This window comes from Pleurodeles waltl, chromosome 9, assembly GCF_031143425.1.
Source record: "Pleurodeles waltl isolate 20211129_DDA chromosome 9, aPleWal1.hap1.20221129, whole genome shotgun sequence".
Lineage (NCBI taxonomy): Eukaryota > Metazoa > Chordata > Amphibia > Caudata > Salamandridae > Pleurodeles > Pleurodeles waltl.
In genome coordinates, this window is record NC_090448.1 from 698,500,894 (window position 1) to 698,524,177 (window position 23,284).

General features: G+C 43.9%; 1 protein-coding gene across 1 annotated transcript in view; it reads right to left on the reverse strand.

Annotated features, from left to right (window-relative positions):
- The window catches only part of ATG2A (autophagy related 2A), a 2,189,461-nt gene that overhangs the window by 1,468,609 nt on the left and 697,568 nt on the right, over window positions 1–23,284 (reverse strand). Inside the window, exon 18 of the mRNA XM_069207806.1 lies at window positions 11,180–11,322. Within this exon, the coding sequence (XP_069063907.1) occupies window positions 11,180–11,322 (143 nt within the window). The remainder of the gene's footprint in view (window positions 1–11,179; window positions 11,323–23,284) is intronic.

Sequence of the window (23,284 nt, forward strand, 5' to 3'; positions counted from 1 at the left end):
GCACACACTCAATGACTAACTAAAGGCCAATTGTTTTTATAGAGCAAAAATATATTTAGTTTCTTTATTTCTAGAACCACAAGATTCAGTTTGCAGTTAAGTACATTTGTAACTAAGTATCAGACATACGTATCAACACCACTTCGTTTCAATTTGGCCAAATGGTTTTCGAGAAAATAGCAATCTGTTTTAAAAGTTGAGACGGTGCAATTTTCAGAAACAGTTCTGGGGGAAGAAAATTTACTACAGTTTTGAGGTAAGTACAAGACTTACAGTTCCAGTCTCCAGGGGTTAGGACGTCCACAGGTTGGGGGATCAGCTTAATCTCAAACCACCCTCCACCAGCAACACAGGGCCGGCCAGGTGCAGAGGTCAAAGTTGATGTAGGATTAAAATGAGCTCCTATGGAGACTCTGGGCACTCAGAATCATGAATGCTTGCAGGTAAGTACCCGTGTCTTCAGAGGAAAGACCTGGGGGATTTAGGTGAGCACCGGGGGCTGGGGGGAAATGGGAGCACAGATCAGCACCAAACACAGACCCTCAGGGGCTGCAGAGTGCAAACACAGCATCGGGCTCCCAATGCTTTTGAATAGGGGGCCCCAGGGGTCACAAATAGGCTGCAGGCTGGGTTCAGGAGGTTGGTTTAGGAAAACCACAGGCTAGACGAGGAGGAGGGCTGCCTTCTGAGCGTTCCTGCACCGGATGTCTGATTCCCCCAAGGCCAGTGGGCTGCGGTGCAGGGGTACCTTTTGGCGTCTGGAATCTTTGTCCGGTTCTTTCACGATCAAGGGGGTCCTCCAGATTTAAGATGCAGGTATCGTTGTGTTGGACAGGAGGGGTCAACTCAGGCTGGACATGAGGTCAGAATCGCCTGGGGACCAGCTATGTTCGGTTGGGCCACCTTGACATGGGCTGTGGGCATCGGGTGCCGAGTGGGTAGGACTCTCAGATCCAGGAAGGTTCCGAGTCCTTTATTGGGGTTTCTTTTTGTAGAAGGCCTTGGTCCACAGGAGATCTTGGTCCTCTGGGGGCAAACAGTTCTTTTGAGGCCTTTAAGAGGTCGCTGGTCCTGCAGGATGCGTCATATTCTTGTAGCAGGGCTTCAGAAGCTGGAGACAGGCCTGTAGGGCTGGGGACAAGTCAGCTGGTGCTTTCAGTCTTCTCTGCTGGGGGTCAGCTTAGCAGTCCTTTCTTCATGTCATCTTCCTGAGGTCGCCAGGAATCTGATGAGTTATGTTCAGGGGAGCCCTTAAATCTTGGATTTAGGGGCGTTACAGGGGTCAGAGGGCAGTAGCCAATGACTACTGTCCCTGAGGGTGACTACAGCCTTTCGGTGTCCACTCTCTTTGGGGAGTGGGACACAGACCTAACCCTACTGGTTCATGTCCTCCAAACCAAGATGGAGGATTCTGTAAGGAGGCAATCACTTCAGCTCTGGACACCTTAGGGGTGGTCCTAGCTGAAGTGGTCACTCCCTTGTTTTCCCTAATTTTCCCGCTGGACTTGCTGCCAAAGTGGGGCTTTGTCTGGGAGGTGGTCATCTCCACTAGCTGGAGTGCCCTGGGGCATTGTAACAGTTGGCCTGGGCCTTTGAGGCTCACCGCCAGGTCTTATATTTCCTGCAGTGGGGAGGTGTGCAGGCTTTGTTCCTGGCCACAGAGAGCACAAAGACACTCACCCCACGTGGTCAGAAACTTGTCTGGAAGTGGTAGGCTTGCACTGACCGGTCAGTCCTGCCCTAGAAGTTTGCTGAAAATACAGGGGGCATCTCTAAGATGCTCTCTGTGTGCATTTTTCAATAAATCTCACACTGGAATCAGTGTGGGCTTATTGTGCTGAGAAGTTTGATACCAAACTTACCTGACTCAGTGAGGCCATCATGGAGCTGTGGAGTTTGTAATGAAACTCCCAGCCCATATACTTTATATGGCCACACTGCACTTAGACACTGTAGGGGCATATTGCTCCTGCAGCTATGCCCTCACCTGTGGTATAGTGCACCCTGCCTTAGGGAGATGGGTGACTAACCTATAGCAGTGGTTTATGGGCATGGGACTATGAGAGGGGTGCCATGTCGACGTTGTCTTTTTCTCCCCACCAGCACACACAAGATGCAATGGCAGTGTGCATGGGCTTGGTGAGGTGTCCCCCAGGGTGGCTCAATACATGCTGCAGCCTTTGGGGACTTTCCCTTGTCACAGGCCCTTGGTACCATGGGTACCTTGTACAAGGGACTTAACTGTGTGCCAGGGGTTTGACAATTGTGGGAACAATGGCACAGTTTTTGGGAAAGAACACTGGTGCTGGGGCCTGGGTAGCAGGAATCCAGCACACACTCCGTCAAGTCAGCAGCAATATCAGGTGTGTGTGTGTTTAACCATGCCAAAAGGGGCACTTTAATACAAGAGTCATCAGTAAATTACCTAGATAAGAAAGGATCATTTTGAGTGATACTCGGGCAAACCCCTATCAACAGAACAAGTTCACATAGTTGTAGGTGCTGTCTGTGTGCAGGGTTAGTTTACTAATGTGTAGAATTTGCTGTGTACCATCTGAATTGGAGAGCAAACTCAGAAGGTGGTAGAGTTGGTCTCAATGGCCTACCAAAAATGTCTTTACAGATACAGTCATTCCAACAGACCGTAAAAGGAAAGGGAAGAGGAGCCCCAACTATGAGCAGAGAACACGGTGGACATGAAAGTACAATGGCAGGCTGAAATATTGAAAGAGCAAGAGATCCACAAACTGCCTCAGTATGCTTTTCTTTTAATTATGGTTAATTAGGACTTTGGAATATGGGAATCAAGATTACCCCAACCTAACCTCAGGTGTTCCCCTACATTTCGATCCTCCCGAGTTTAGTCAGGTCACACAAAATCAGTATCTAGATTACAAGGAGAGGCTGAGAGGTGGTAACTGTGCCATGAATATCTTAATCCCCCACTGGTCAAAAGCTCCCTTAAGTAAAATGTAGAAATAATGGTAAACCTACTAGAACATGCCCTATTGATACCAGTACAAGTCGGTCAGCCCATAAATCCTCTGTGATCTCTTCAATACCTCTGTTGGGCTTGTCTATCAGTGCAGTAAGCATCTCAAATCAATGAGTTGCCCATCACATCACTGATCCTGTTGCTGTTACACTGGATCCTATTAATGACAAACATGCTTTCTTACCGAGTCCTGCTTTGGCTGAAAATTGGATAGGTAGAGACTTAGGGGGTTATTCCAACTTTGGAGGAAGTGGTAATCCGTCCCAAAAGTGACGGTAAAGTGACGGATATACCACCAGCCGTATTACGAGTCCATTATATCCTATGGAACTCGTAATACGGCTGGTGGTAAATCCGTCTCATTTGGGACGGATTACCACCTCCTCCAAAGTTGGAATAACCCCCTTACTGTGCAAAATGATTGGTACCATCTTCTGTACAAGTGAATGTTTCTAAATATTAAGCAGTCAAATGAAAACGCAGTTTTAGAAGTATTATGTGAATTAGATAATCAGAATATTACATGTGATTCTCAAATGTCTGACGATTTCAATGAATAGATTAAACAAGTTCCCTCTGCTTAGAGGTCTGTGTGAAAATAAGGCTTGGGAGGCTTTGTTGGTAAGATTTTACAAAACTGCCTTTGTGTTTAAAAAAAAAATCCCTTGTTCGCAACAAGTTTTTAGTTGCCACGGTCTGGGGGCCTGGGTCACAGTGTGTGTTAATTCTCTTTTTTCCTTTCTTCTTTCAGGTTTCTTGGGTGTCAACACTGGCATTCCTTAGGAAAGGAAAGAGCAGCCCAGGTAAGTAGGCATTTATTATACAGGTGTTACCTATCTGGTTTACTATTCCCCCTTAAGTTTCACCTGTCCGTAGCTCCTTCTCACCAACCCAACCCCATTTTTCCTCTTTTTGTGAAGCTCTGAATTTTGTTTGTGGGCAGGGTGTGCATAATATTTGCTTGTGGAGCAACATGTGGTATATAGTGACTCACCCAGATGGGCACAACCCTCTTGGGTTGTGGCGAGAGGAAAGGAGTCTGTCAGTGGAGTCCATCACTCCTCTGTCCACGTATCTGTCTCCTCGTCTTCCTCATCTCCGGTATCCTTTCCAGCAATGATTGCATCATCCTACACATTCCTCCTCTGTCTCCTTTCCTCTTCCTGTTGTGCAGGACTCAAGTTGTCCTCCAAACTGTTTCTCAAACTCCTTTCGGCTTTTCAATACTCCTCCTTCTCTCCGCCCTCCTCTCCTCCTTCTCTGACCCCATGTCTTCCACTTTTCGTGTTTTTACTTTCGAGGCTCCGCCCCTTTTATGCCAGAATAAATACTTCCTCAAATTCTCTCTTTTTCTGCAATGCTGTCCCAGGACACCTTCCTCTTACTGTCTATTTACATGTCCTCTCACTACTTCTAGGTCAGTCCTTAGTTTTGGGAGCAGCATCAAGAAGCTACTCGTGTCCCTAGCAGGTAAGTTTTCTTTCTCTCCTGATTGGGGTTTTCCACAGTCTGTCCAGGCAAATTATGTTCACTGAATCCTCCCCATTGATCAAGTTAAGTTTAGGGTGACTCCTGTGTAGTACCCACCCCATATTCAACAGCTGCTTGACTGCCTGAAACTGAAGCTGGAATTCAACCACTTATTGCTGATCTTTTTAAGCAAGGTGTCCACCATGTGCTATACCTATACTTCCTATAAAAAAAATGGGGGCAAGACTAATGTGTACTGCTTCAACCGAGAAATCTGCATCACCAACAGTGAAGTGATTCCCTGTTTCCTGTTAGTAGCGCCCACCAGCCTTTCTTGCATTGCCTGATAGTTTGCTGTGTTAGATGTTTTCTACTTCTCGATCTCCATTTGGAATAGAGTCAATTTCCCTTTGCATTTGCTTTTGGTGAATCTACTAACGTGATGGAGGATTCCTTAGGGCTTCACAGAGTTCCCTTCCATCTCTTCCCAAACTTTAAATTGGGATTTGGACACCTTGGTATTCCCTAAAAATACTACTCGGTGGCTGGATATGCTCTGCGTACCCTATATAAAAGTGTTGAAACATAATACGGCTATCTATGAAAAGCTTCAGGGCAGAGTCAGCCTTATCCACAAAAATTATGGAAGTGTCAAGTGGCACATCCATAAAACATGCATGTCAACACAGAATTATTTTGCGTACCAAGGAATTATATCTAATGACAACAGTGGTGTCCTATGGCCCAGTTTACAGAGTCCATTGTGCCAGTCAGCTTTCAAAACATATTTTGCTGTGCACTGTCAATCGTGATCGGCTAAAGATGGGCATTCCTGTATTTGTCGGTGACAGAAAGCAGAATCTCTCTAGCCATGTCTAAAAGGGCATAAGTGTACCAACCCAGGACACAGACAGTATTTAAGGGTCTCAGGGCCAAGCTGATAGTAGGTAGTTGAAAGTCCAACACTTATGCTTTTCTGTTTACTACCACTACCACAAAGGATGCACTCTCCTCAACAGGTAGACCAGTTGTTTCAGGAAAGTTGTCTAGGCCACTGCATTCAGTAAATCTAGGTATAGGACATCATCACTCTAATGACGAGGAGGAAAGTTGTCCACCTGTTCTTTGGCATCCTCGTCATACAGAACACTTTAGAGTCAAAATTCTATCTGAACGAGGCATCTAACCACGATAATACTGTTGTGTAGCCATTTTAGCTATAGCTCCATGCACATTATTTTAACACACTAGGCCAAGCCGCTGTGCACCTTAACCAAGATATATTTTATTCAGCTTTATTTTATTATTGTTACAATAGACACTTTTACAGTCTTGTTTTATTTTCTGTTTATCTAACTGTTTTCGCCTAGGCCAGCACTCTGTTCTCAAACAAGACATTCTTGCTCACTCTGTGCTTCTTCCAAGGTTACAGCACTGTACATTGCCGGTGAACGTGGTAGAAGTTTAGTCTCCAACATTCGTAGAAAACACACATCCTTACGTAGGGACATTTTCTCAGAACATCAGCTGTGTTGTTAAAAAAGCACTTTCTTGTCCCTTACCCGTTGGAGGGAGATTCCAGCCAGAGAACCAGACTGTAAGCTGATTGTTGAATGCTTAGTTACAGGTGCTAACGCAGACCGCAGGCCTTTGCTCAGGTATGGGGATCCGTCCCAAATGTGACGGATATACCACCAGCCGTATTACGAGTTCCATAGGATATAATGGACTCGTAATACGGCTGGTGGTATATCCGTCACTTTTGGGACGGATTAACACCTTCCTCCAAAGTTGTAATCAGGCCCTTAGTCTCCCACACCGCGGGAGATTCTGCCACTCAAAATCCAGTAGTCTCATTAGAATAATGAGAGCCTACGCGACAATACTGATTCTGAGGTAGAAGCTGGGGTTCATGAAAAGTGGGAATTGCACCTTTGTAATTTCATAACAAGACATGGGCGTGGATAGACTGACATCAGCTCCGGATCAAAAACAGGTGATCCAGTGTAGGAACAGCTGAGACCTGGATCAGCATTGGCGGGGCTGTTATAGATAGATCCTTTGGTGCAGGACAGGAGGCTTGGACTGGCATGGAGCCAGATGGAAGTCCATCTGGGTCAGTAGGCGCCAAGGCAGAACCATCTGACAGAAGGCTGACTGGGGGCCTTTTAGAACCTCCTTCAGGCCAGGAGTTCTAAAAAGTCCTTTGTTTGCTCTGGGATGCACGGCTCGGGAAACTTGGTGCGTCTGGGCCAGCCTCATAATAGCCTCAGAGGTGCAGAATTGCAGTAGAGTCATCCCCTTGGAGTACTGACAAGTCAAACTTTATCCTAAAACTGGAGTGGCGGGGACAGAGACGAGTTCATCTTGTACTTTTAATGCTTCTGGGGTGGCTCGACCATCAAATTCATCGTCAACTCATCTGTGGAAAACGACTTGCAGCAGGCCCACAACTCAGAGGGTGAGTGGATCGACTGTTTGGAACTTGTCTACCTTTCTTTTTGTGTCCAACAATTTATAGCTTTGCCTCCCATTCCCAGATCACACTCTGGTGCATCAGGGAGCATTTGTTGCATGACCGAGTCATGCCCCCAACTCTAAACTCCACAGGCAGACACTGTGCAGATCTGAGACTGACATCTGCATTCTGCAGTTTTGACATGAATTGATATCAATTGGTAGGGAAATGATCCTTGCACACAGATTTAAAAATGAAATTTTGGCATTGATTAAAACTAACAAAGATTGGAGCGGAGCTCCGGAATCCACCTCGAAGACACGTGCCTACAAATGTCATTACAAACCGGGTTTTACCAGGAAATTCCTTAATAATCATAATTACTGTTAGAATCGTGGGACTGTACAGGGGAGTGTAATAGAACTGCCAGTCACTACACTCCTGCAGCAACACAGAGGGAACATCCATTTAGGCTATTTCAGGTTTTTCACAACTGTCAACAATATCGGCACCCAAGATACAAAGGACGTGTGAACTTGTGCTGTACAAAGCCTGTTTGACTGAAACCGGGGAGCATGAGGATCCAGCTAGGAAAGCTACCATAGCCTTACTGCCTTGCACTGATGGTTAAACATACATGCAACTGTGGGCAAAAGGCAAGAAAGACAAGAGATTTTATTTTCCATGCCCAATTCACCTCCCCGCTAATGTATTGTGGATAGGGGATGGGGAGAGCATTAGTAGTTGAACAGCAGAAAAAACACAGAATTCCACAGTGTTGCCAAAAGTCATTAAATCACCCTACATGCTCAGAGACATGTATAGGTCTGCCACACAAGACATTAAATAGCAAAGGCTAGAAGAAATAATTGGAAACAAATTCTTCATACAGCCCAGAGACTACCTTCATCTAATGTTCTTTCCAGCATACCTTATAAAAGTATTGAAGACAGAGTTTGAATTGGACCTCTAATTCATGCCATCAAGGGACCATGGGGAAAGTGTACAAGAAAACTAAACTTTCAGTATTACAGAAACCCTCCACTCCATAAACCAGGAGATACTTTACAGGGAAACATTAATAGCCACTGAAAAAACACAAATGCACATGTTGCCAGGCAAAAAGGGCCACAAGACTTTGGGCAAACTGAAAGATAACCCATGGAAAGATGTTGTTTACAATTATAGCTATACCAGAAAGACCATCTATAATTTTTAGGAGTCAGAAACAAGGTTCTTCAGGTGGCTGAAAGTAGGAAAAATGGGGCACCACTAAACGTGACATTCATCTACCAAACAGCAATTAGAGATTCACTGGAACACACTTCTTCTCTGTCCAGTTTACAAGGAAATCTGGAAACAGACGTTGTTGCATGAAATGAGAAACTTTTGCATCATAAGCAGGGACGAAATAATGGTTTGATTGTCTTACTGTATGATCAGAATCTGAACTAAATGGAGACAATGAAATCTATCCCCCCAAGATTGCTGGAAAACATGACCCAAAGTAAAATGAGTCACAAACTCAAAGCAATAGCAATACAACTATACAGCTTGCCTGAAGAAGATAATGGCACCCACAGCTGCATGCTCAAGCCATAATTAAAAGTTCAATGACACAGAGGGGTAACATTCAAATCAAGGGCTTGCAGCGAAATCGTTGCAGCCCCACAGATGGATCTGAATAAAAGAGGAAGGGTTTTGGTTTGATAGTAGAACAAATTCCTAGCCCAAGTAAGATCATGAACTAAATAAGGCAACAGCAGTAATAGTAACCTAAAAGCACTTCCCATGTGTGTCCAATAATCAAACTAAGAACGTATGTTATGGTGCTAAGGGGTCACTGATGTCCTACTACCTGAAGACAACACTGTATGTATCACAAAGCATACACAACATATAAATATTTACTAAGGACCACAACACTCCAGCAAATGTGAAAACAGTAATTATTTGTTGTTCAGAAGTCAAAATTTAGTCTTTGGAGAAATTCCAACGAAGATTGTCTTTAAAAATAACCTTGGGATTTATTTAGATAAAGAAAGTCCTCCTAGATTTAAGTTTGTTCCCATTTAGTCTGTCCATATGGTAACAACTCGTAGTCAATCTTTGCAATAACAGCCACACGTAGTCAATCTTTGCAATGGCAGCCAACACGTGTTTCGTCACACAATGACTTTTTCAAGGCTGCAAAGAAATCAGTATGTGTACTTACTGAAAAGCACAGTTAGTAAATGCATAAGGACATGACAGAGCCAGAGGAAGCTCAATTACCGAACATTCGGTAATCAAGGAGGACTTTCTTTATATGAATAAATCACAAAGTTATTACTAAAGAGAATCTTCGTTGGAATTTCTTCAAAGACTAAATGCATTAAATATGTGACTTCTGAACAACGAATAATTACTGTTCACACATATTTGCTGGAGTGCTGTGGTCCTTAGTAAATATTTACATGATCATGAGCTGACGAACTATAAAACAAAACTGCTGCACCTTTTGCTAACTACTAAGGGTGCATTACTACTTCATTCTAAACTAATGCTCTTTGCCATTGTTTTACATTTGTGTTCTTATGCTGTGAATTAATCTTCCCTTTACCTTTTTCATTTTTTTTAAATCAATTTGTGTCATGCAAAAGACATCTGCCTGAGGCTTTGAGAGAATTAAATTGACAATAACAATAAAGTTAATACATATTAACAATTGACAGAAAAGTTACTTCTATTCAAGAGATATTTGAAGGAGAGGTTGGAGATCTGGAAACAAGTGAGATACATTTCCATGGAATCAAATCTAAAGCAGAAGGCTTGTAAAACAGGAGAGAGATGCTTGACACTATGAAATGAGTACTTAACAGTTGTGGCATATCTTCAATAATGCAAATAGATGTGCAGCTTAGAACTGGAGCCAGGGAGGTTACATTTCACCTCTGAGAGTGTCAAAGCAGCGGATTTTATGTAGGTCCTTTCGCAGAGGAGACCTTCTCGACCATCTTCCCCTGTCAAACAGACCATGTACAAGGATTCATGGAATAGGAAAGAGGTGGGAAAGACACTAACTGTGGTTCGGGGTGGCCCAAGAGCATGAACAGGTCACGTTCATACTAGTCAAAAAGAAGCCTTTAAAATGCCAACACTCCATTTTTCACGTATCAATATTTTAATAGGACCATCCAAAAGCAGTGCAAAGAAGCGCAACAAGATCATGAGAGTTACAGTATGTGCCATGAAAACAGTGCTTTGTTCTGCCATTCTGTTCAGTAAGTTGTTAAACAAGCAAAAGATGCATATCATTGGGCGACATGAATCAGCATAAACCTCAGAAGATATTTAAATATGAATTATTATATTATGTAATGTTAAGGAACTAGTAAGATGTTGCACAATCTGTTAGCAGTCTGGACAGAGGGCAAATTGCTGTGAACATTTTTCATGTTCTCACTTCAAAATTGTGATGCAAATGTAATTACCATTTCTTATGACAACATTTATATTAGATGTTGCATCATGGATCTATAAGTATGTATTTGCATGTTTGTGACCCAAAATCAAAAGATAATACATTATTTCATCAGAAACCCTTCATCAGGAATGTATCACAGTTCTAAAACGTGACTGTGGCGGAGATCTTTCCCCTTTCATTTGGGCAAATGAACAAAACTTAAGAATGAACAGAGAACGAGATCAATAACAGTTTTTGCCTCACCATGTTTACTTTGGGGCAGGATGGGGTATTTGGCTATCTAGGCACCGATAGGTAAAATAAAGGCTAAGCACAGTGACTACTAGAGCTGACAAAGTAGGATTCAAAGTGGAATATGCCATCCTCACTGGTACTGATTGCTTTAACAGTATTGTAGTGTGCTTTCCTTGCATACAAGCAGATCTTCAAAGCTAAAACTACAGACAAACTGATACTTTCCTAGAGACTGACCAATGGTCTTGTATACACTTTAGTTGACAGTGCATACAATTTCAAGCTAGCACCATGCAAAGAAGACTAACAGAGATCATGGGAAGCTTCCCAATCTGTGGAGAAAGACTATGAGAGTTAAGCAGCTAAAGATGCATCTCACAATTTGTGCAGTCCTTAAATCTGGATAAATTCGGAAAAGACAGGTTATCATAAAAGGGAAAAGAAAACAAATACAGCACGTTAAGACAAAACCAGAGGAGAAACGGCTTCTAGTGCCACCGCAGACAACTGTGACTACACTTCAGCTCTGAACAGTTTTGAGCAATTTTCACTGTACCTGTTGTAGATGCTCTCATAAAACTCCTTGCTTGGAAAGAAGATGTGTGCACAGGGGAGAGTCACTTCTAGCACATACTGTGACATTGCTACAGTGGCCGTCTGAAATTCTGCCATCTCCTCAGGGTCTCCAGGGATCACCATCTGACGAGTCAAGATAAAGCCTTCTTAGAAGTGAAGATGGCACAATGCAAAACACAGCTGAAACACTCAAATAATGGTAGGTTATAACTTGTCTAACAGGAAAAAGATATGCTTTTGTTAAGTGAGCTTGCAAGGTCTTCTATGAGATGATAGTATTTCAAATGTTCACTAAAGTACAATAAATATTTCTATATGTAGCTATCATAGTGGAAATTAATATTTATCCATATTACTGGTTTGGGACATTTGTGAGGGCAACTAGAAATCAGGATGTTTGTACCAGATAAAACAAGTGACAGAAATCACTATCAATTGTCTTTTTGACCATAAAACCTAATGTCTACCTTTTTTTATGTTCCTCTCCGACTGATGCAGTCATTAGTTTTTTTAAACCATTCTGGTCTGTCGGGCTCTTCTGGACTATTATATTGATCTCTTCTTCCAAACTTGTAGCACACACATACAGATCTACATCTGCTTTAAGAATTAGCAAGTCAACTCATACTGTGCTCTTTTCATAGATAATCAACTGACTGAGGAGCACAAATAAAACATATACAGTGCAGCAGCTTTTCACACAACAGGAAAGTCAAAATCCTAATTTGGTGAGCAATTAAACATAAACAGTACTACAGCTAAAACACATATTAGTATACAACTTGAAATCCATAACTTGTCTTACTTTGAATAGTCACCATGAGTGTGAGGTCTTTAGTTGATAATTTCTCTTGGGAGACTGATAGGCTCATGGTCTTGACTAAAATGACCAAGCATGCCTTTGTGTATTAGGCACCTTTAGCTACAGTTTTCCTATGGCCACTGTTGCTCCCCTAATAAGCTCTGTTCAGGTGCTGTAGCTGCAGAGGATGCTAGGCGAGCTTATGTCCCTCTACGTCAGAGGTTGGACTGCCATTGCAGTTAGCACTACTACTGTCTTGCGGTGCTGTTGAGCTTAACGTTCTCGTGCTCTGCAGCACTGAGGAGCTATTGTGGTGAGTTAAGGTGGCTCCGGGGGAGCTTGTGGCTGGCTCTGAGGTCAGTTAAGCTCTATGTATGGTGATTAAGTTTGCCTACATGTCGACAGAGGCTGGGTTTTTAAAAGCATAAAAAGACTTAAAAGCTTTAACGAAAAAAATCCTCTTGAACTTTGCCCCATGCAACAGAGACCATATTAAAGCCGAAATCTACAGTTTTTGGGACCTCAAGGGCTCCCTATTTGTGTTCTGTGATTCGTATCTAGTGTTTTGTGGGCTTGTAGTAGTAAATACGTTTATTTAGACCATAGTCTACAAAATTGCACAGTATTATAATACAAGTTAGTCCATAAAAACCTTCAGATCTCATAAAATTGTTTTAACATGCTTAACATCACTGCCTTTCTACTTCAGTCTTTAATGCTATTAAAGACCTCCCGAAAGCAACCTTGTCATTAATAAAATGCATATCATAAAACAGTCTAATGGCATCCTTTCTAGCTTTTATACCACATTTTATAAGTACTGGTTTTAAATATGAGCACCTAATTGTTAAGAAGTATAAACAGTCCATCAACACATGAACACTTGTACAGCACACCTTCAATCCACATCCACAATTCTTATCCCTGTCAAAGCGAGCTTTCATTTCATATCTACTCTACACGAAAGCATGGAGTTAAACCCTATTCTAAATTTTAAAATGACCCGACGCATCCATGCATCGGGTAACTCAAAAAGGTAAGTATAAACTGTGGATTTTTACCAAGACTTTCTTTTAGGAATAACTAATCATTTTAGTACAAACGCATCCACCTACATCCCTAAGCTGCCAGGGATAATTAGAACCAATAGTCATAGCAAGCATGACAAATATATTTGTATGTATGCCATTGCCAAGTGTTTGAGTGGAAAAATATAGCAACATAATATCTTTCAAACTAGAACATCCCCCTCCGACTTCATAACTCGACCCCCTAACCTTCTAAATGTCTCCCGGGAGAGGCTTCTCTGCAATAATGGACCTCTGAGTCAAGGACCTATCACCCAGGCCCAGTCCAGAGATAGGTTACACCCTTTGTAAGGTCACACCTGTATGATGCTCATACAGAGTTGGAACAATATTAAGGACCCTCAAATATCTAGGGAAGGTGATCGCGCGAAACTCAGCTGTGAGTATGGAGAGACATGCTTTCCAGAGGTAATCCGAGCGCTCACCTCTGTGCTCTAAAGCTAGCGAAATCCCGAGCATTTCCCACTCCCGATGCAGCCAGGATCTAAACATGGGGTTCTCCTCTTTGCCCCAGTGAATCAGGACAGCATGTTTGGCTGCACCTAAGAGAAGTGTATTTTGGCGACCCATGCAGGACCTCAAAGGGTATGCAAGTTGGTCCACAGCTTCTAAAAAAATGTGTGCCAGGAATCCATACATCTAGCCCATCTCGTTCAAAACTTTCTCCCAATATCTCTGAAGTTTCGGGCAGTGCCAAAGCAGATGTAGCGAGGTGCAAGTACCGTCACAGTTCTACCAACAAAGCTGGCTTTTGAGGGGGGGCACCTGTGCACCCTTTTAGGGGAATAGTAGCAGTAGTGCATGATTTTCTTGAGTGTATCTCTCATGGAGGTATTGGACAAAGTCAATCTGAGCCATAATCTCGAACCACTTCTTGTGTGTGAAGGCCCTCCCAATCTCTACCTCTCACCATTTTTGACCTGCTGTCTGATCCTCAGGGGTTTATCAGTGAGTGCTTGGTAGATGTCCAAATTCAACTTACTGTCAGTATACAGATCCCATTTCTCCAAAGCATTGAGGAGACGAGAGGCTCCAGCGCACACGCTTGTGTGGGTCACCTAGTCTCTCACCTGCAATTATTGCAGACTCTCAGTTTCAGGCATACCAAAATTCGTTTTAATTTGTTCAATTGACTTAATTCCCCAGAGACTTAAAGAAATCCCCAACGCACAGATGGCTTTTTGCCATTCCATAAATTGACCATGATCCAGTCCTGGGGAGAAGCCCAGGTTCCATATATATTTATTTATAGACTACTCCATCATCCCCCTAAGGGATATCCTGGCGCTGAATCAAAGATACCAAACTCCATATACTAGCCACCAGTAAGTGGGAATAACTAGGTCTTCAACCGCTTACAGAAAGTGAGATCTCCAATGAGACAAATTTCCAATGGCAGATAATTCAGATGGAGTGCCCCAGATGATTAAACAAGCGGCCAACCATTCTGACTTTCTTAATTCATCTGCTGCACACCGCAGCTTGATTCGAAGATTGAAGCACTTGTACTGGTTTGTAAAGAGCCACTCAGTGACTCAGAATTGCTGGCTCGGTGTCATGGAGTGCTTGGTGAACATAGCATAGTAGCATAAACATGGCTCTATTACGCACCAGAAGAAAGGGAAGCAATTTAAGACAAGTCGAGGGTTAAGAGGTGATGGGTACAAGGAGAGCCCCATCCTAAGCAAGACCTTGTTCCAGGCAATAAGTGCGGATTGTGTGATTGGGAACAAATATAATCCCCACGCCCAGAAGGTCTGGGCAACATGGGGATTTTCAAAATGTGGTCCCCTTCTATCGATCGGCTCATGAAGCATGATACATTTTCCATAGTTGTTTGTCCCCATTCCACCATAAATGCAGGCCAGCATAATAATAATTGGTATGTCTGGCGTACCAAGGTCTCGCCCAGGGTGACTGCACATCAACGATTTAGGTAGCCAAGCGATCGTACCCCCCAGACACAGGAGTTTATTGGCTTTGTAGGTTCTTCAGTGTTCTGTATGGTGGGTGCAATGGAAAGGATTGTGCCAAGTATAAGAATCTCGGAAGAACTTTCATCTTAATGGCGGCTATATGTCCAAAACAGGATAAGCCACCAATATGCCATTTGCACAAGTCAACATGCATGTGCAGCAAATCCAATTAATTTACCTAGGCCATGTCTACGCAGGACGAAAAATGCTTCACTTCTAGATATGTAATATGTTTCTCAGCCCACATCAACAGGTACTGCGCCCAAATCATTTCCACATCATGTATAGAGGAGAGAGGTTCAAAAATCGACATTTTTGTAGATTCATTTTAAAGTCTACCAACCCTAACTTAGCTAATTTGTCTAGTAAGGGAGGATGAGAATGGACTTGGTCCGTTACTGTCACTAGCAAGTCAGGTGTGGAGGTATATTTTATGGGTTTCCTCACCAAACGGACTGCCTTAATGAACGAGTTACTTACCTTCGGTAACGACTTTTCTGGTGGATACATTAGCTACCTGTGGATTCCTCACCTAATGAATACTCCCATGGCGTCAGCATTCGACGGAAATCTTCTTCCTAGTCTCTGCACGTCGACGAGGACGTCACCCTAGCCCACGCGACGCCGTCTGACGTCATACAGGCAATAAGAGGTCCTCGCCGACGTCATTACCAACATTTTTTACGTGCATGAGAACAATAACTCAATGCAATGAATGACCCAATGCAATGAAAAAGCAAGGCAACATCCCATAACATTGTAAAATACACAACATTGCAATAAAATGGCTGTAGATTTAATATAACTCTCTCTTTTTTTTTTTAAACAAACAATATATGCAAATCATGTATATACACAAAGATATATATATATATATATATATATATACATATATAATTATATACAAGTATCCATATATACAACATCTATTGCAACCTTGAAGACCAAGAGGAGCTCACTCAAGGATTATTTGGTAAGACCAGAAAGGCAACGGGGAGGCGCGTGGGACCGTGAGGAATACACAGGTAGCTAATGTATCCATCAGAAAAGTCGTTACCGAAGGTAAGTAACTCGTTCTTCTGATGGATACAACTACCTGTGGATTCCTCACCTAATGAATAGAGTCCCAAAGCAGTACCACTCCCGGTGGTGGGTGCCGAAATGGTCAAACCAAGAAATCCTGAGGCACTGACCGTGCAAAATGGCCGTCCCTTCTGACCTCAGAGTCCAAACAATAATGTTTCGCAAAAGTGTGAAGGGACGACCAAGTTGCGGCCTTGCAGATGTCGACCACAGGAACACCCCTGGCCAAGGCCGTAGTGGCCGACTTAGCTCTGGTGGAATGAGCTCTAATGCCATCAGGAGGATCCTTCTTTGCCAAAGAGTAACAGATTTTAATGCAAAGAACAACCCACCTGGAGAGTGTTCTCTTGTGGACTGCCTTTCCTCTCGTCTTGCCCACGTATCCGATGAACAGCTGATCCTCCAGCCTGAAGTCCTTCGTTCTATCCATGTAGAAGCTTAACGCCCTCGTTGGGTCCAATCGATGTAGTCTCTCTTCCTCCTTTGAAGGATGAGGCGGAGGATAGAACGTAGACAAAGTAATTGTCTGGGCCAAATGGAAGGGTGAAACAACCTTCGGGAGGAAAGCAGCCTTGGTCCTCAACACCACCTTATCCCCATAAAAAGTTGTATAAGGGGGTTTTACCGATAAGGCTTGCAACTCACTCACTCTCCTTGCAGATGTTATAGCCACCAGGAAGACTGTTTTAATAACCAAATACCTTAAGGGGCAAGAATGCATAGGCTCAAAAGGGGACCCCATAAGGAAAGTAAGGACCAAGGACAAATCCCATTGGGGCATAACAAATGGTTTTGGAGGATATTTATTTAAAAGACCTTTCAAGAACCTGAGAACAATAGGGGATTTAAATAACAATGGTTGATCTGGAAGACAAATGAAGGCTGACAGGGCAGACAAATAACCTTTAATAGTAGCCACTGCACAACCTTTCTGCGCTAGAGACAAAGCAAACGACAAAACATCTGATAGATGAGCATGTAAGTGATCAATCTGTCTCTCTCCACACCACATAACAAATTTAGACCACCTATTAGCGTAGATAGATTTAGTGGAGTGTCGCATGGCCGCTAATATAACATCCACTACATCAGGCGGGAGAAAGAAGGAACTCAGGTTGCCCCGTTCAATCTCCAGGCATGTAGGTGTAGACTCTGGAGGTTGGGGTGTAAAACCTGCCCCTGCGACTGCGAGAGGAGGTCTGCCCTGAGAGGGAGACGGAGCGGAGGGCACAGCGAGAGTTGGAGAAGGTCGGAATACCGCACCCTCCTTGGCCAATCCGGAGCTATTAAGATTACTTGGGCCCGGTCTTGGCGAATCTTCCTCAACACTCGAGGAATCAAGGGTATGGGGGGAAACCCGTAAAGCAACTGGTCGCACCAGGTTATGAGAAACGCGTCCCCCAATGCTCCCTGCACCGGATACTGGAGGCTGCAGAATAACGGACATTGCGCGTTCTCCCGAGTGGCAAACAGATCTATCCGAGGAAACCCCCACATCTGGAAGATTAAACGGACTTGATCTGGATGGAGACGCCACTCGTGGTCGGCCGAGAAATGGCGACTGAGACTGTCCGCACGTACATTCAAGACCCCGGCCAGATGATTTGCTACCAAGCAAATCTGATGGTCCTTTGCCCAGGACCATAGTCGAAGAGCTTCTCTGCAGAGAAGGTACGACCCTACTCCTCCCTGTTTGTTTATGTACCACATCGTGGTAGTATTGTCCGTCAGGACCTGTACCGACTGACCACGAAGGGAAGGGAGGAAGGCCTTGAGAGCCAGACGTACAGCCCGTAACTCTAACAGATTGATATGAAACATCCGTTCCTCTGGAGACCAAAGTCCTTTGATCTCCAGATCCCCCAGATGAGCTCCCCACCCTAGAGTGTAAGCATCCGTTATGACCGTGGCCACTGGTGGCGACTGCGCGAACGGCTTTCCTTGTGAAAGATTGTTGCTCGCAATCCACCACTTCAAGTCCACAGCAGCATCTCTGGAGATCTTGACCCCACCTTCTAGATCTCCCTTGTGTTGAGACCACTGCCTTCGGAGGCACCACTGAAGAGCCCTCATGTGCCAGCGAGCATGTGTGACCAACAGTATGCAGGAGGTAAACAGACCGAGCAGAGGAAGGACCATGAGGACTGGAACTACCGCTCCATTTCGAAACATTGGAACCAATTCCTGAATATCTTGAACCCGCTGAGGCGGAGGAAAGGCTCGATTCAATGTCGTATCCAGTACTGCCCCTATGAACAGGAGGCGCTGAGAGGGCTCCAGGTGAGATTTGGGCACGTTCACCGAAAAGCCCAGGTCTAACAACAACTGGGTTGTTGACTGCAGATGATACGACACAAGCTCCGGGGACTTGGCTTTGATCAACCAGTCGTCCAAGTAAGGGAATACTGCTATCCCCTTCCTTCTGAGCTCTGCCGCAACCACTGACATCACCTTTGTGAAGACTCGAGGTGCTGAAGTAAGACCAAACGGGAGGACCGCAAACTGATAGTGTTGCGACCCTACCACAAACCGGAGATACTTCCTGTGCGACTTGAGTATCGGGATATGAAAATAAGCATCCTGCAAGTCGACAGACACCATCCAATCTTCTTTGTTCAGCGCCAAAAGCACCTGTGCTAGGGTCAGCATCTTGAACTTTTCCTGATTGAGGAACCAATTCAAGATCCTCAGATCCAGGATCGGTCTCAACCGACCATCTTTCTTGGGAATCAGGAAGTACCTTGAGTAACAACCTTGACCCCTTTCCTGCTCTGGAACCAACTCCACTGCGCCCTTTGAAAGGAGGACTTGAACCTCCTGTTCTAGCAACAGGAGGTGTTCTTCTGAACAATAAAATGGGCGGGCGGGAGGGGGGGCGGAAACTCCCGAAAGGGAAGGGTGTAGCCTTTCTCCACAATACAGATAACCCAAGTGTCCGTTGTAATTCGTGGTCGGAGCTTAAGCACCATAAACAGTCCGAGTGCGGGTCCGTAACAGACATCTTGCCCCCACACTCCTGACAGGGCTTGAAACCAGACTTCCTCTGAGACATAGTAACTCTCAGATAAAAATCACGCAGCAGAAAAACACACTGTAACTTCGAAAGCAACAGTAGCTCCCTCGAAGATAACCGTTTTGAATGCACGGAAAAAAGGGAACTGACGTCGGCGAGGACCTCTTATTGCCTGTATGACGTCAGACGGCGTCGCGTGGGCTAGGGTGACGTCCTCGTCGACGTGCAGAGACTAGGAAGAAGATTTCCGTCGAATGCTGACGCCATGGGAGTATTCATTAGGTGAGGAATCCACAGGTAGTTGTATCCATCAGAAAGAAAGATTTGTTCTGATCACATTCGCTAGCAGCTTCCTGTACGGAGCAAGCAACAGGGAAGAATAGAGATAGCCCAGCTCTATTTTGAAATGGTCAGAAGCCCTCCTGTTGACCTGGGTCCTGGCCCAGGGTTAGCATAACTACTGGCGATCCACATCCTGAGTCTGGAGCCAAGGCCAATCTTCTCAAGGACTCTCCAGAGGAAAGGCCATTGCACCATACGTACGGCCTTTTTGGCATCAACTGCCATGAATAGCGCATGAGCCCGTGATCACTGGACTTTATTGATAAGGTGGAGGGGATGGTTGATGTTCTCAGCCGTCTGCTGAGACACTCTTAGGTAATATGTTGAGATCTTTGAGTTTAGATACAATACATCTTTGAGGCACAATTATAGTTTGCTCATTGCTTTTTTCTGTTTTTATAAAAAGAGGAGTTCCTAATTTAAAGTCAATTAAGTATTACACCCGTTTCTAAAGTAGGCCTCTGACCATACTGACCCAGCTCAGTTCACTTTGATAGATTTCAGTCATTCACAGAGTAGAGACTTTTGGTTTATCAGCTCAAAGTTGCTTGTGCCAAAACCTTAGCACCTGTGATGATGAAATACAGTCCAAGAGTTTAGGCGTGCTTCTACTCTGATTGCTTGGACCATTTTGCTGAAGGGTGGGAGGCTGGAGTCCTAAACATTTTTTAGGCATTGACCTTCCAACTTTTACTAATTCTGCTTGACGCCTAGGCTTAATACCTCAGCCCAATACAAGATCATTGGGGGGGAGGGGGGGACATGGCTCTGTTTGCAGCTAAGATGGGTTCAATAGAGTGTTCAGCATAGTCCCTTTTGAACTTCTTAAGCCCACCTACAACAGTCAAGGCTCAGGTTTTTGTGAAGTCTAACTGCAACTTTCAATTTAGCTCATTATCAAAGGTCATTCCTAGGTATTTGTAAATAGTTACCTTTTCCACCTTTATTCCCCAGGCTACTCATTTTAAGGGATTTTGCATTTTTACAAAAAAAAAAATATATTTTTTAGTTTTTCCTAGATTTATTGTTAATCTGTTTGCCTTATAATAACTAGAGAAGGCTTGAAGTGTCCTCTGAAGCCCTGTTTGGGTTAGATCCATAATAACCAAGTCCTCCGCATACAATGAACATGGAATATGCCACCCTCCCATCTTTGGAGAGTATGAAAGTGTACTCTGTAAAGTCTGTGGGAAGTCTACTAGATACAGTGAACAGAAAGTGGAGGCTAGAACACACATTCCTGCCTTAGACCATTATTAATTGGGATTTTACAAGACAGATTAAAAATTTTCTGTAGCTCTATATTCGCTCAACTCACATAGTGTAGTTATTTCAGTACAAGTAAAAAACAACTCAGTTTTCCCATGCCTCTTACTTTGTCCCAAAGGGTTGACTGATTTACTAGATCAAAGGCAGATCAGAAATCCAAGAAGCAGCAAAATTAGCTGCCTCAAGTTTTAAATTGCTTTCTAGGCCAAGTCTCACAGGCTCAAGCAATGATCTACTGTTGAGTGACTGTCTTTGAACCCTCCTTCTTCCAATGGCATGAGATCATACTTATCTATCCAGTCTTTTAACTACAGAGTTAATACCTTTCCATACAGTTTTGTACCCATATCCAAACAACCTATTAAAAGATAATTGTTGGGCTCATTGGGATAATTATTTTTTAAAAAGGGTTTAAGTATCACCCCTTTACAAGTTGAGGGAAAACAACTGGTCCCAATAATTGCTCTAAATAGATGAGCAAATAATTTGGACCGCCAATCAATATTTGTCTTTATACGTAATGCTGTTAAGTTAACAGGTCAGCCACCCTTGTTAATTTTATTGGTTATTACCTTTCTTATGGCTTTTTCAGTAATTGATGCTAATACGACTTCAAAGTGCACACCATTCACTTGGACAGAGCTTCTTTTTATTTGTGTAGATCTCAGTAAGGTATCTTGCCCAATATTCCTCTGGAACCATTCAGCTGTGGAAATTCAATTCCTTGTTTGTTCCTTTTTGTACCAATTCCGAAAACTATTAAATGTCATTTGATATCAAAACTCCCAACCTTGCATCCCAGTTAGACTGGCAAAAATGTATTTGGGGGGGGGGATTGTTAGTTGTTATTCATTTCTGATCTTTTACTATTCTGGTTATTCAATTTGACTGCCAATCTGTCTACAACTTTACTTAAGAATGATGTAAAACATTCCAGAATACAACACTGGGTAAAGTTTTAGTACTCCAGGCTCTGTGCTAAATATTTCTCATCTAAACGCAAAGTCCTATGCTTTGAGTCAAAGCTTGATGGAAATATTGCCTGCTTTTGAGATTTTATTTCCAAGCTTAACCCGGCTGTCAGGGGCCAGTGGTCACTCCCATTTACACTTAAATCCTGGAAGCCTTTATATAGTTCGAAGTAACAAAACTGTATCAAGAAATTCTTTACTGGGCCTTCCCTGCTGAGAGAATGTTTACTTGCCAGAAAATCAGCACCCTTGCGTTCATTGAGGCAAACAAAACCTCCCGCTGTTAGCGAACTTTGATCCTCTCTAGTAGTTTTAGACACTGTACAGTTAGGAAATACTGCAGAGGGAATAAGATCCTCCTGAAACAGGCAGCTTGATCGGAGAAGAGATACTCATAGCCTGAGGTCAAATCCAGAGGCACTAGGATGACCTTGGCTAGATCTTTATCTTCTTCAGAAATTCAGCCAGAAGGGGTAGAGGTGGGAAGGCATTTAAGAGTCCCACGCTCTATTGTAGGCAGAATGTCTCCTAGAGAAAACCTTATTTGGGGGCTCTAGTGCGTAAAATTACTGACATGCGTTCTCAGTGGTGGTGTAAACATCGAGCCAGTGTTCCCCCATCTCTGGAAACACCCTGCACCGCCTCTAGGTGTCACTGCCATTCGTGATATGGTAGGCATGGGTGACTAAGTTTGTCCTTGCTGGCATTTACAGACCCAGCCAGGTAGTTCACGACTAGGGAAATGCCTTGGCAAGTCAGCCACTTCCAAAAGCGCTGAGTATCTTGGCACAGGACTCAAGACCCAATCCGCTCTGCTTGCTGCAAGACCACATGCCAGTAGTGTTGTTTATAAGAACCTATGCTAAACTTCCCTTGGTAGGAATGCCTTCTATGGCAAGCAGATCACCTGCACCTCCAGCAACTTTTCCACAAGAGACCTCTGATCTTCTCTCCCATTAGGCCTCCCTAGCCCAGTAGTGATGCATCTGTGACCATCGTCGGCTCTGAGTAGGATAAGGAGAGGGGACTGCCACTGATCCTATCTCAGTCTATGAACCACCACTGCAGATCATATGCAGTTTCCTCCAAAACCTGGATGTAATCAGATAGGATACTCTGGCACTGTGCCCCCAGGGACTTCAGATGACACAGCAGACGCTGCATGTTCCATCTGGCATGGCTGACTAGCAGGATTTAGGAGGCCAATAGTCGCAGCATTTGAGATCCAAGACAAAGGGTGAAACATTAGGGTAATAGCCCAGATGTCCTGGAGTTTCTGCCCCAGGGAAAGGCAGGAACTGGACTATGTCCATGATAGCTACAATGACAAAGAGTGTTTATGAAAGAGCTAGGTGTTACTTCGGCACAGTAACATTGAAACCAATGGAATTAGGCTTGTTCCCTGTTATCTGGAGGTGGTGTATGACTGCCTGAGGCAGCCCCACCAGCCAGTCATCAAGGTATGGGTAGACTGGTACACCTGCTCCTCCGAGGAGGCACTACAACCACTGCCATCACTTTTGTGATCACCCAAGGGGCAC